Source organism: Neophocaena asiaeorientalis, unplaced genomic scaffold (genome assembly GCF_003031525.2).
Source record: "Neophocaena asiaeorientalis asiaeorientalis breed wild unplaced genomic scaffold, Neophocaena_asiaeorientalis_V1.1 scaffold478, whole genome shotgun sequence".
NCBI classification, from domain to species: Eukaryota; Metazoa; Chordata; class Mammalia; order Artiodactyla; family Phocoenidae; genus Neophocaena; species Neophocaena asiaeorientalis.
This window is the reverse complement of record NW_020173200.1, coordinates 1,561,284-1,574,530: the sequence shown is the minus strand read 5'-3', so window position 1 is coordinate 1,574,530 and position 13,247 is coordinate 1,561,284. Positions and strand designations below refer to the sequence as shown.

The window sequence follows — 13,247 nt, the reverse complement described above, 5'->3', positions numbered from 1 at the left end:
AAAACTGCCACGTGGAGCCAGGCCTTCAGAAGGGCAGAAAGCCAGGCACGATCCCTAACGAGCAGTTCAGTTAGGAACTGCACTACTGCTACTAAGGGCAGACCTTAGGTTCATCTTGTCCCACCCTTCACCCCCTATTCCCTGTCACTGTCATTTTTCCTAGGCACCGAATAAGTGTCAATCAATAATCAATCTAAAGTTGAAAAGGTTCTCATGCTTGGCCCTGACATCCCACAGGGCAAAGGGTCCAGGGCTGTAGCAAGAGGCCACACTAACTCCCACTTACAGGGAATCACTTGGTCCCAGGCCAGCCCCCTAAGTGGCTCCTCCTTCAGAAGCCAGCAAGGTGAATGTAGTGAGAGAGCCTCAGCTCAGAATCAAGGGAGGCCCAGGTCTGAACTCTGGCTCCGCCACATACCTGCTGCGCGACTTCACCTTTCCTCACTTGCCTCATCTTACTCCCTTGCGGTTGCTGCGACAACTGAATGAGATAGAGAATGTGAAAGTGACCTGCAGAATCCAGGGCATAGAGTGCACGCTCAGTTAATATTACTTCCTTCCCTTTCCCCTTCCTCCTCACAGACCTCAGAGTCAGCTGCTTCCTTTTGCTTTTCAGAGCAGCCATCCATTCTTTCTTGGAATTCAACTCCCTTCCAGAGTGGCTGTGGTGCAACCACCTCCCCACTTCTTCGATGCCCCCAAATAAGTACACGGGTCCTTTTCATTGAAGGGTTTTTACTGCTAACCCTGGGGAAACAGATGCACGTTGGGGCGGGGGTGACAAGTCACAAACAGGAGGGAGTGTGAGGGTCCCTGGATCATGGCTCCTTGAGGGCTTCCCTTTCATTCCGAAAGTAGGACCTCAGACCTCTTCTCTGGGCCAAGGGGGCCCCTTTCTCCCCTGCTCCTCCCAGCCCAGCTAAGGCACAGCAGGTGGGAACTAGTGGACCACTGCAGTGTGCCCTAAGCGGTCCACATACTATACAGAGGACCTCCAGACAGTGATGCCCACCTCACAGGTACTTCCTCAAAGGCCAGGGGACGGTTGCCCAAATGATATGAGCATGTCCTAAGCCTACCTTATTTCTCTTTCACCCCAAGGAGGTGAAGCCAAGACGGGGTCCTCTGACTTTCTACCACAAGAAATCGGCCTGGAAAAAAAGTGAAGATTTTTACTCAGAGTCCCTTCTCAGGACTTCCTGGAGATCCTGGCTTCAGAGGCAACAGAAAACCATTCTCCAAAGTGGGAGGAAGGGCTTGAGGTCAAGGGGGCAGCAGGAGATCCTAAAGATCTTTCTGCACTAGGTTAGGGTCCCACGCTCTGCTCTCTCTCTTCCTCGCCCTCTTCAGCTGGAGTCTTTCCCAGCCTGCTCTCCCTGGTGAGTTTTCTGGTGGCGGATGAGATTGGAGCTGCGGGAGAAGTGCTTCCCGCACAGCGTGCACCGGTAGGGCTTCTCGCCCCTGTGGGTCCTCTGGTGCGCCCCAAAGTTGGAGATGTCGCTGAAGGTCCGCCCGCACTCGGCACACTCATAGGGCCGCTCACCCGTGTGGGTGCGGTGGTGCACGCCGAAGCTGGAGCTGTTGCTGAAGCTCTTCCCGCACTCGCAGCAGATGTAGGGCGCCGGCTCCAGGTGGGTCCGGTAGTGCACGGCCAGCGCCGAGCTCTGGCTGAAGCTCTTGCCGCAGATGTCGCAGCGGAAGGGCCACCTGCCCAGGTGGTCCTGCTGGTGCGTGGTGAGGTCCGAGTGCCGCCGGAAGCTCTCCTCGCAGTTGGGGCACTTATAGTGCTTCTCCTCCAGGTGGATGCGCTCGTGCCGGATGCGGTTGGAGCTTCTCGAGAAGCTCTTGCCACACTCAGAACACTTGTAGGGTTTCTCGCCTGTGTGGATCCGCTGGTGTGTTCTCAGGTTGGAGGTATTATTGAAGGTTTTGCCACACTGGGCACATACAAAGGGCTTCTCATCAGCCTCGGGCCTCGGATGAGCAGAGAGGTCCTCTGGCTCTCCGGCGGGGACAGTGACGTCCTGCGGTGGCCCCTCTGGTAGGCTTGCTTGCCCAGGCTCTTTCTCCCCATCTGGGATCCAAGAACCCTCTGAGTCATCCACTCTCCACGGCTTATCACCCCGTTCCCCTTCCTCAGGCAGGCGCCGTTCTGGGCTCTGCTCCTTCTCACTGCCCATCTCTGAACCCTGAGAATGAACACAAATGGCCAACACCTTTATTCCTTGGGTCAGGCCAGACCCCAGGGAATCTTTCGTCCTGGTTGAAGGGGTGGGTATAGACCATCCCTTTGGAACCATCCGTCAGAAATAACCTCAATTAACTGGAATACTCGGATAGAATGCCTTTACTTACTTTCAAGTGACAAACTTCCACAGATATTTAAAGCTACCCACCAGAGCAAAAAGAAGGCCCCAGCTTTGTCCAGCCCCAAAAGATATTTGTATGATTTGCACAATGTCACTTTTCTTAATACCACTAAACAATGACAGTCTAGACTCGAATTCACCTACAAGTAAAGGAGCTTCCATTTGGGGATGCGTTCGATTTTTCTGCCTAACTGTTAAGTTAACTGAAATTCCCATTATGTTTAATCGTTTCTGAAAAGCCTTCCTTAAAAGTATCCACCTATTTGCCTGTTTTCAAAATGAAGATAACAGAATCTCTGATTCTTGAGGCTCTCCTACTCGTTTACAAGGCCCAGCTTTGAATCCTCTTAAGTGTACACTCCTTCCCTTCCCCAGACCTCACCATAGTCTAGCAAATAAAGGCTTAACATCTGGGTCCTCCAAGACCCACTGAGGGCCTAGGCTGTGTCTGTTCTGATTGGTCAGTACCCACTTCCACTCAAACACCACACACAGCAGTGCGTACACAGACAGTCTCACACATAGACTCACACCACACACAGCCATACTCACCTACCAACACACTCAGCCACTCTCACAACACACATACATATCACGCAGTCACACGTACACAGTCACACACGTACGTACCACACACACCCCTCCCACATATAGAGCCACATTCATGGCTATATAATTACACACCATACACACATCCAGCTATACTCACACACCACACACAGTCTCCCAAACACACATTCCCTGCCCCACACACACAGAGTGCCCAACACAGGGCCTACTTATGCAAATATCAGCAAATGCTTGCTTAGCTGCAGACTCCTTTGAGTTCTGACAGCCAAGGACAGGGAATGAGGGGAAGAAAGTACTGATAAGAGGAGAGTGGTATTTCCTCTGAACCTTGAAGAAATAACAGCATTTCAAAAGGCAGCGTGGGCTGGTGGAGATACTGTACAGACTGACATGAACAAAGGGATGAGGGAGGGAAGCACAGACTATGATGGGGCATTGATGATAGAAAATGAAAGCTTCATAATTGCTCCAGGTGGGGTCTGGTAATGGAAGGGACACCGACTACATTTAGGGTTGGATCCCTATAGTGACACATACTGTCTTTACAACTCTGCAAATTACTCAACCACTCTGAGCCTCAACTTCCACATCACTAAAATTGTGATACCAACAGACACAGCAGGCCTTTGTTAGAGAAAATGCCTATAATATGCTCAGTGTAAAGTGTGGCAGTACTAGTCATTCAGTACGTGACAGCTGCTACTACCATTGCTGAAGACGCTACATGCTAGCCCTGTGAAGAAGGCAAGAATGAAAAAGATCCCTTACATGATCTTGTTAGGAAAGAAAAAAATTCAATTAAAAAATGGTACAGTACATATAATCTAAAACGTGAAATACGGACAGTACCTTAAATCTTTAAGGAGTGGGAGGTCAGCAAACTTTCTGTAAAGGACCAGAGAGTATATGTTTAGTAAATTTTGGGGGCCATAGGATCTCTGTTGCAGCTACTCAACTCTGCCATTGTATCATAAAAGCAGCCATAGAAAATCTGTAAATGATTGGGTGTGTCTGTTTTCATAAAACTTTATTTAAAAGCAGGGCAGGGATAAAGATGTAGACATAGAGAATAGACTTGAGGACATGGGGTGGGAGGGGGAAGCTGGGGCGAAGTGAGAGTAGCATTGACATATATACACTACCAAATGTAAAATAGCTAGTGGGATGCTGATTCACTTTGGTGTACAACAGAAACTAACACAGCATTGTGAAGCAATTATACTCCAATAAAGATCTATTAAAAAAAACAAAAGGAGGTGAAGTATAATTTACTAATCTCTATTAGAGAGTGCTTTTTCAAGAATCTAGATAAGTGATGTGAAAAGTAACAGGCTTGCTTCACCTTCAAAAATGTAAAAAAAAATCAGAAACAATTTATTCCGATACTTATTCACTGTCTCCTGACCATCCTTTTAAAAATTACAACCCCTCCAAAAAAATAAATTAAAAAATTACGACCCCTTCCCCCTCACTCAGTCTCCCCTGCCCCACAGCACTTCTCAACTCCTAACAATGTTTTTTATGTCTATTATTTAGTATTGGCCTCCCCCTGCAAAACGTAAGTCCCATGAGGGCCAGGTTCTTTGCTTTATTCATTAATATAACCCCAACTCCTACAGCAGTGGCAGTCATACCTAGTAGATCCTTAATAAATATTTGCTGAACGAACTGAATGAAGGCCGGGCCTGTCTCCAGAACCCATTTCATGCCTGCTTGTGTCTATTCTCACCCACTATTCCTTAACAATCTCCTAATTCCTGCCCACTTCCTCCTTTACGCACCCACAGAATCTTGTACTTGCTTTTACAGTGATTTGCAATTATCTGTTTACATGTCTATTTCCACTATTAGTTTATAAGCAACTTGAGGGCAGGGACTGGGTCATTCTGGTAATCTCTCCAGCACAAGGGTGGTGCTCAAAACTTTTTTTAAGTACAAGGGAATGGATATGATCTAATTTACTTCCTACCTCTGCCCATCCCACCTAGGGCTCCAACATCTGTCTTTATGCAATGAGCTACATGGCCTCCATTCACTACCAATCCTGCTATCCTGAGAACCCCACAATATACCAAGCTGTGACTCTACCCAGGGCTGAATGCTGGGTCAAAAAAGAGCAAAAAGATTTAAGATTATAGTCACCACCCTAAAAGAGTTTATGGTACAGTGCAGTGAAATAGGCCATGAACTCCAGAAACTCATACAGTGTAGAAGGTTAAGTTCCAGTGGAAGCAGGGAAATTGTAATTTGCCCAAGGGCACACAGCAAGTGAGTGGCAGAACTGGGAGCCATGCCCATCACTCCAAAGCCAGTGCTTTTAAGCACTACACCAGTATCGGAGGAAGAGGAGAGAAAGAGGGAAGGAAGAAAGGAAAGAAGGAACAGTGCCACGGTAGTTCTGATGACACAGGCATATCTCCCTGAAGAGCTCAGAGATGAGCAGCTTGACGGAAAAGGTGGTCTTTGAGCTACGACTTGCAGGATGGGTGAGCAACGTTGGGACTTACCGAGATGGGGAGCCCACCATCTACTGAGAAGACAGTGGCAGGTAGAGTAAAGAGGCTCTTACATATTACATTTCAGAGATTTCAGAGTTCTCGAGAAAGGGGCCCATGGGGCTTGTCTTCCCAGGAGGCTCAGAGGTACAGGGAGGACCAAAGGTGGAAGGGACTGAGGCAGTGGTAAAGGAGCCAAGTCTAAGAAGTTAGCGCCAAGAAGGTGGGGTTGTTGATCACTGATGCTGAAGGCCAAAGGCCTGGGTTAGAGGGAAGAGGCCAAGCTGGAAAGCGGTCTGAAGGGCCTTAGTTCGGGGCCTTTGGGATCAAGTCGAGAGCTGGTGGGGGAGGAAGGAGAGAGAGGAGCTTGGAAATATCAGGGAAACTGTGTTAAAGAACTGGGAATTGTACAGGGCGGGTGGATAAGGGGTGAGAGAGAGAGAAGAACCAAAAGAGTCAGAGGGTCCGAGGAGACTGGTCAGGGGACCCGGCCCAAGAGGCCGGGTCGTGTGCAGCGGGGCGGAGTCTGAGGGCACGAGCGTTGTAGAGCACAGGAGCTGGGTTCAGACTTGCCGACGGGCTTGGGGCCGGAGCGGGGGGAGAAAAGAAACTGACCCCAAATGTATGGTCAGTGGAAGCGGGGCTGGACTACTCAAAGGCCAAGAGAAGGGCGGGAAGGTAGTGGTTTGGGGCCAGCAGTCGGGTCGTGCAGGCAGGGGTAAGGGGTCAGGAGTTAGGGCGGAGGGACCACAGGGGCCCGTTTGCTCCCCACTGGGTCCGGGGAGCAAAGCCACAGCCCCAACTGCCCGGTGAGAAGGAAGGGACCACGTTTAGAGCTCCCCGAGACGCCATGCACGCGCCCCCCCCCGCCCCTACGCAACCGCTACCCCGGGCCCGACGCCGACCAACCTAGCTCCAGCCGTACGGTCAGGGACAGCACCGCCTCGGGGGGCCGGGGGAAGGAGTCGGAACCGGAACCCTGAAAGGATCCGCCCTGCCTCTCCAGGACTGGTTCCTGAGGGTTGCCCTTCCTTGCTATTGGCTGTACTGGCTGCCACAAGGCAAGAAACTCGGGCAGGGCCGCCAGTAACCTTTGGCCTCGGGCGTGGCCTGCTGGGAGTTGTAGTCCTGTGGAAGATGGTAGCCGCAGAGAAGAAATTTGAGTTTAGAATTTAGTGGTGGAGACTGGATTCCCACTAAGGTCGTCGGATTTCCTTCTGCGCTCTGGCGTTAAAAGCCCAACGTTCAGGGCCACCGGTCTGGGAAGTTGTAGACTATGTAGGGCTAACTAACCTACATGACCTCCAAGGGGTTATGAATTCAGAAATGCTTGTTTACTCTGAGTTGGCGACCGTTGATGGTCCTGTAGACACCCCGCGAAGCCAGAGTCCCGCGCCTCACTGGTGGTAATTTAAAGCCAAAGGATTGTGGAACTGGAAGGGAGTCTATTTATTTATATTGATGTATAGTTGATTTACAATACTGTGTTAGTTTCAGGTGTACAGCATAGTGATTTGGGGTAGCTGTTTGCAGATTATATTCCATTATATAGGTTATTACAAGATATTGTGTATAATTCCCCATATGATATAGTAAATCCCTGTTGCTTATCTATTTTTTGGATACTAGTTTGTATCTGTTAATCCTATACTCCTAATTTGTCCCTCCCCCTGGAAGGGAGTTCAAAGATCAACTAATCCAATACATTTGTCAGAGAAGCTAAATGTTCTCTGTCCAAGAAACCACCTCTGGTTTCCCAAAGCCCCTGCGCAGGGTTTTTTCTGAGTGCTGTTTAATTAAACCTGACTGTAGTTCATCAGTTCAGACACAACAAGACCACTAAGGCACATCCAGGATTAGGATTTTTTTTTCAGGTTTAACTTAAAAAAAAAAGTCTAATTAATCAAATATGTATGCTAAAATTCTACACGCCTCTCATATCTTCAAGGTATTTCAGTGCAAAGAGAAAACGGTATTGTCTTCAGAGCTAGATACACTAGATTTATGCTCCCAGTTCTACTACCTAGCCATTTAGAGCATTATTTCCTTATTGTAAGGATTAAATGAGTCAGGACTTCCCTGCTGGTCCAGTGGTTAAGACTCCACGCTTCAGCTGCAGGAGGCATGGGTTCGATCCCTGGTCTGGCCTGCATGGAGTGCACTACAGCCCCCCAAAAAAAGAAGAAGAAAAAAAAGAGTTAACATATGTAATGCTTCTGCCTCCATAAATGTCAGTTCTCTTTCCTGCTGGTAAGTTTCCTTGGGTGCAGCCAATGTGAATAATGTGAATTAGTTTTAAGACTGGGATATTCACAAAAGTATGTTTGAAATTTAATAGGGATGAGTGAAATGTAAATACCCCATACACGCTATTACTTTATAAACTGATATAAATGAAATACTGAGAAGGCAGATGCAGAAATAAAGCTGTGGCTTTATTTTTAACTGTGGTTAAAGCTTGCATGGGTGGAATCAGGCTGTTCAAAACCAATCCCATAAGGTGCTCTTCTCTTACCAGCCCAAAGCCTTTCCCCACAACTTCTCGTTCACAATGAAAATAAGAGCATGCCAAACAATGAATAACAAACTTTTATTTAAGGACTGTACAAAAGCAAACAAATAATTCCATTCAGGAGCTGTGATGGTTAATTTTACTGGGCCATAGGGTGCCCAGATACTTGGTCAAACATTATTCTGAGTATTTCCTTTAGGGGTTTTTAGATGAGATTAACATTTAAATCGGTAGATTGAATAAAGCAAATTGCTCTCCCTAATGTGGGTGGGCCTGATCCAATCAGTTGAAAGACTAATGGAACCAAATAGCTGACCACCCCCCAAGTAAGAAAGAATTCTTCCTGCCTGACAGCCTTCAGACTAAGTCATCAACCTTTTTCCTACTTTAGACTCAAACTGAAATATTGGTTTTTGGGTCTTAGGCCTGTCAGCCTTTAAACAGGAATTACACCATGGGATCTCCTGGGTCTTGGGCCTTCAGACTTGGATGGGAACTAAACCATTGGCTCACCTGGGCCTCCAACTTGCTGACTAACCCTGCAGATCTTGGGACTTGCCAGCCTCCATAATGGTGTGAACAAATTCCCTATAATAAATAAATATATATATTCTTCCTGCTGTGTGTGTGTGTGTGTGTGTGCGCGTGTGTGTGCGTCTGTATACACACATATAAAATATATATTCTGGGGCTTCCCTGGTGGCGCAGTGGTTGAGAGCCCGCCTGCCGATGCAGGGGACACGGGTTCGTGCCCCGGTCCAGGAAGATCCCACATGCCATGGAGCGGCTGGGCACGTGATCCGTGGCCGCTGAGCCTGCGCGTCCGGAGCCTGTGCTCCGCAACGGGAGAGGCCACAACAGTGAGAGGCCCGCGTAATGCAAAAAAAAATAAAATAAAATACATATTCTGTTTCTCTGGAGAACCCTAATACATGCACTAAGAGAACTTCTGACAGACACATAGAGCCACTTTCTGTTGGGCAGAACTGTGTACCCATCTGCAAACTGATAGCCAACATCACCACAGAGAGGTCAGATCATATATGTGGTGTGACTTGAGAGTGATTAGGGTTCTTTCTGAAACCCACACCAAAAAAGCAAGTTCATTATTTTATCCTCACACCTGGTCTACCAACTTCCTATGTGAGATCAATACTCTCTGATCTAAGAGGCTGTTTGCTCCACAAATAGTCAAGTTTTCCAATATTATGGTCTTATAGAACAAAAGCTCCTACACTGGTGGTTAAAACTGCCACTTTTTCTACCTGGGCCTCTCTGAATCCCAGAGGGCATTCAAAAAGGCCAGTGCAACAGATGGCCTAACCCACTGCTGCCTTTTCAAGGCCACACACAGCTGAGCTGCTCTGTTTGTAGCCATACCTCCCAGCTTCCTCCTGGGGTTTTTCAGGATTACGGCTACCACGTTTAAAGTCCCCATACCTGGTTATCACCAAGTTAGCTTTGAAAACATGTACATTAGCACCGAATGTCACCAAACTATGCTGTAAACAGGATCAAGGAAATAGAAAAGCGTGGCTTTTATTTTTAATTCCTCTGGCCTTCTGCCCTATATTCCAGAAGAAAGAAGGAAGAGTGTGTGATCCAAAACATGTTTACTTTTAAAAAGCTGGCTATGGGGGCTAGAGGCCTGAACAGAGAAAAGGAGAAAAGCAGTTCTTGACAGGATAAGTGAGAAGTCACTGGTCATCATAACTTCATGACTACAAGCCTGAGTGCAGGGTGAGGCAGGATGAAGTGCTTTTAAACAGCCCCTCGAGTAAAGAGCCCCTGTATCTCAGTGACACACATTCAACACCACCACCTAAACCTAATCTGATTGTTCATTTGGTTTTCCTCCCGTCTTTTTTTTTTTGCTCACACCACACGGCTTGCGGGATCTTAGTTCCCCAACCAGGGATTGAACCTGGGCCCTCAGCAGTGAAAGCACGGAGTCCTAACCACTGGACTGCCAGGGAATTCCCATCATTTGGTCTTCAAGAATTCTTCCAGGGCAATGTAAACTTCAAGTCCCCAGAAGGAAGACACGGTTTAGAACTGAGCCCTGGGAGAAAGTTGGTACAAGAGAAACCACAAAGGGGCCTGGGGGAAAGGAGGAGAGACGGTCCAGAATCAGGTGGTTAGGCCAAGAGACTGAAATCCAGGGCACTGGGCTGGAGCGTCTGGGGAGCAGGTGATGAGGCTCATCCCTAAAAAGAAGGAACCTTGAGCCCCTGCAGGGCTGGGCCAATGTCAGAGGGCCAGGACAGGATCATATCTGTGAGTGGGAGGAGCTCTGGTGCCTGAGCGGGGAACAGAAGAGGGTCCACCTGCAGAGCCACGTCTCCATTAGCAAGACCTTTTTCTTCTGGCTTGGGGACAGTTGATTCTTCCGGTTTTTGGAGTTTAGAACAGATGATTAGAGGTGCCATGTTTTTCCCTCCATCATGAAGGCAAGGTTCAAAGAAAGGGCGAAGGGGGCCAGAGAAACTGTGGGTGAAAGTAAAGATGTGGGACTGGTTGGTCACGTTGTAGAAGGAAATGACTCCTGCTTCATAGTCCAGAAAAATCCCCACACACCGCGGGGGCTCTTTCAGGCGGAAGGAGGTCTGCGGGGATGTTAGGGCCTCATACTCATTCTTGCGATTCTGTCGCAGGAGCCAGTGTCCATTGGCGGGCGAGGCGGTGACCTTCCCCTTCCTGCTCACTGACTCACTACACACCCCCAGGGCCCATTTGCTCTTGTCTGCCACAGACACCTCCCAGTAGTGACAGCCAGCTATGAAGTACTCAGAGCCTAGGACACTGACGACGAAGTCAAATCGCTGAGGGTTGTTGGGCACAGGCTGCCTTGTGTCTCCAAGCTTCACACACCTGCGATCCTCAGACAGGATGAGTTTGGGATGCGCTGTGTCTGGGTCCAGGGTCACCGTCACTGCAGAGAGTCACAGAGAGGTGAGGTTTGAGACGGCTAGGTCTCAAGGGATCTTTGAGTAGCTTTGGAGGGAATAATCATCCCTAGGTCTGCAACCACTGTCATCGGCCCATTTTAGTTTATGGTGCCCTCACCTTCACACGTCCTGGAACTAAAGAAAACTGTCTTCCAGTCTCCTAGATCTGCTGGTGGTCTACTAAGTAAAAGAGGAAATGTTTTTCACCCATCTGTGAAGCTGCCTTAATCCTTAGGAAATACTGCCTTTGTCTTTGCTGGTCCAAAGGAATCTAATGCATGATAATAAACAGGCTTTGATGTTAGACCCTGTAGCTAGACAGCATGTTTTGAGTCCCAGCTCTGCCACAAGCTCGTTATGTGACCCTGGGCTTGTTATTCACCTCCGAACCTTAGTTTCTTCATCTGTAAAGGAGGAATAATAGCACCACTGAATAATATGCTGGAGAAGCTGTTGTGCAGATCTGATGAGCTAATGCATGAGATAGTGCCTTGTTCACACAGTGAGTGTGTGATGCTCATTTTCTTAGCTAAAATTATTGCTTATAATTATCATTTTAACATGGTAATATAGAGAGACTTCCCTGGTGGCACAGTGGTTAAGAATCCGCCTGCCAATGCAGGGGGCATGGTTCGATCCCCGGTCCGGGAAGATCCCACATGCCGCGGAGCAGCTAAGCCCGTGTGCCACAACTACTGAGCCTGCGCTCTAGAACCCACAAGCCACAACTACTGAGCCTGTGTGCTACAACTACTGAGGCTGCAGAAAAATAAAACACTCATGCATCCAAAAAAAAAAAAAATACAATGAGGAAATTAACATGCAAATGAAAAACTCAGAAAAATATTTTGTGAAAAATAGGACCAAGAGTTAATACAGAAAAAGGCCCCACAAGTCGAAAAGTAGCCAGAATAGGACAGGCGCAGACAAGCCAAAAAGATAAAATACAAGTAACCAATGAACTTAAGAAAAATCTCAAAAATCAGAGAAAACCCATAAGAAGAGTAAACCAATTATTTATCAGCGTTCTAAAAGAAGGGAGACTTTCTGAATCAAAGATTTTTAAAATTTGATAAGCAGATAAACAGATTTGACTTGTTTTTTTTAATTACAGTCTGCCTTCCAAAGGAACAGAGCAATGGGCTCTGAAATGTGGATCCATTAAACTGGTGCAACTTACCAAAGTGTAGCCGGGCCCTTCTCCAGCCTAAAAGACAGAAAAAGGGATAGTTAAAGTAATGGAGAAATGGAGACCTCCTGGTGCAGTTGGAGTGGGGGCAGGTAGAGTGGGGGGACAGGGAGAGTGCACCTGACCTGAGTTTGCTGCAGCTCTCTTTAACTCTACAAAAGAAGAAACAAGGGGAGTGAGCTTTCACTGGAAACATAGAATCAACTAAGTTGGTATAGAAGTTATAAGAACAGGGGAACTTACTCAGTTCATGCCGGAGTTTCTCTAAAGAATAACAATTTGACAAATCAGAATGAGGGCTTGTACATGCCTGTGATGCTCCAGTCCCATCCCAACCGCATTCCCAGAGCAGATACCCACTAGCCATACACTGAACTTTCCCCATGACAGTGTTTCCAACAGCAATGGCTCCCAGCCATGGTCCTGGGGCCCCCAGAGATACTGCAGAGGGTCAGTGAGTCCCTATGGGAGCCAAACCTGACTTGCAGATTGAATCAACAACACATCTCACACATGTAAGGGATGGCAACATAAACGTATGTAGATGTTGTGGGAGAAGAATAAAATATAAGTTCATTTAAATCTATTACTAATTTCCATTAGATTTTCTTATGCGTGTTTTCTCAATGTAAAATCAAATAGACATGTCTGAGGATTTGGGGTTGTTGCTGTTATGAAGAGGGTCTCATACATGAACAGGTGCAGAAGCACTGTTCCACATATTCAGCTGAATGAGGATCCATCTACCTTGGATCCCACCGAAGGCAACGTCACGCCTGAGTGATAGAAGTGTCTCCCAGATGTCTTCACCTATGGAAGGTATCTCTCTTCTTGCTAAAACATTTCCCATTTAGTGACTACACAACAATTGTGCAGGAAAGAGGAGCACAGAATATTTGAGGAAGAAGAGGCTTTAGGGAGCCAGGAAATTCCCCACCCTCATGCTTGAAGTATCCTTGCCCTTGCCCCCTCTCTTCTGCCCCAGGAGGTGAATCTGAGACTCTCATCATAAAGCAAAGATGTCAGCAGAAGGAGGTTTGTGGCACGGAAGGGGAGCAGAACTTACTGAGGGCTTTATAGAGACGTCCTAAAAAAACAGAGAAAGAGGCACGAGTGAGCAGATCCTGCCGCTTTATCCCCAGGGCCCAGGAAGTCTCATCCATC

At 47.6% G+C, this 13,247-nt stretch overlaps 2 protein-coding genes across 4 annotated transcripts in view; both read right to left on the bottom strand.

The window, feature by feature from the left end:
- Positions 1-718: 718 nt before the first annotated feature.
- Positions 719-6,403, bottom strand: ZNF691 (zinc finger protein 691). Of its 2 annotated transcripts, XM_024744764.1 has the most exons (3): positions 6,344-6,395; positions 3,789-3,824; positions 719-2,189 (listed from the first exon to the last, which is right to left on the bottom strand). In XM_024744764.1, the coding sequence occupies exon 3, from the start codon at positions 2,178-2,180 to the stop codon at positions 1,347-1,349; it is 834 nt and encodes a 277-aa protein (XP_024600532.1). In that variant the 5' UTR covers positions 2,181-2,189; positions 3,789-3,824; positions 6,344-6,395; the 3' UTR covers positions 719-1,346. The 2 variants fall into 2 exon arrangements, with proteins under 2 accessions (XP_024600532.1, XP_024600531.1); XM_024744763.1 differs by lacking the exon at positions 3,789-3,824 and having other exon boundaries at positions 6,344-6,403.
- A 3,405-nt stretch (positions 6,404-9,808) lies between these two features.
- Positions 9,809-13,247, bottom strand: part of ERMAP (erythroblast membrane associated protein (Scianna blood group)) — a 23,669-nt gene continuing 20,230 nt past the window's right edge. For both annotated transcript variants that reach the window (XM_024744788.1, XM_024744789.1), the window contains 5 exons: positions 13,150-13,170; positions 12,327-12,347; positions 12,209-12,235; positions 12,075-12,101; positions 9,809-10,878 (listed from right to left, as the gene is read on the bottom strand). In XM_024744788.1, the coding sequence (XP_024600556.1) occupies positions 10,154-10,878; positions 12,075-12,101; positions 12,209-12,235; positions 12,327-12,347; positions 13,150-13,170 (821 nt within the window). In that variant the 3' untranslated portion in view covers positions 9,809-10,153. The remainder of the gene's footprint in view (positions 10,879-12,074; positions 12,102-12,208; positions 12,236-12,326; positions 12,348-13,149; positions 13,171-13,247) is intronic.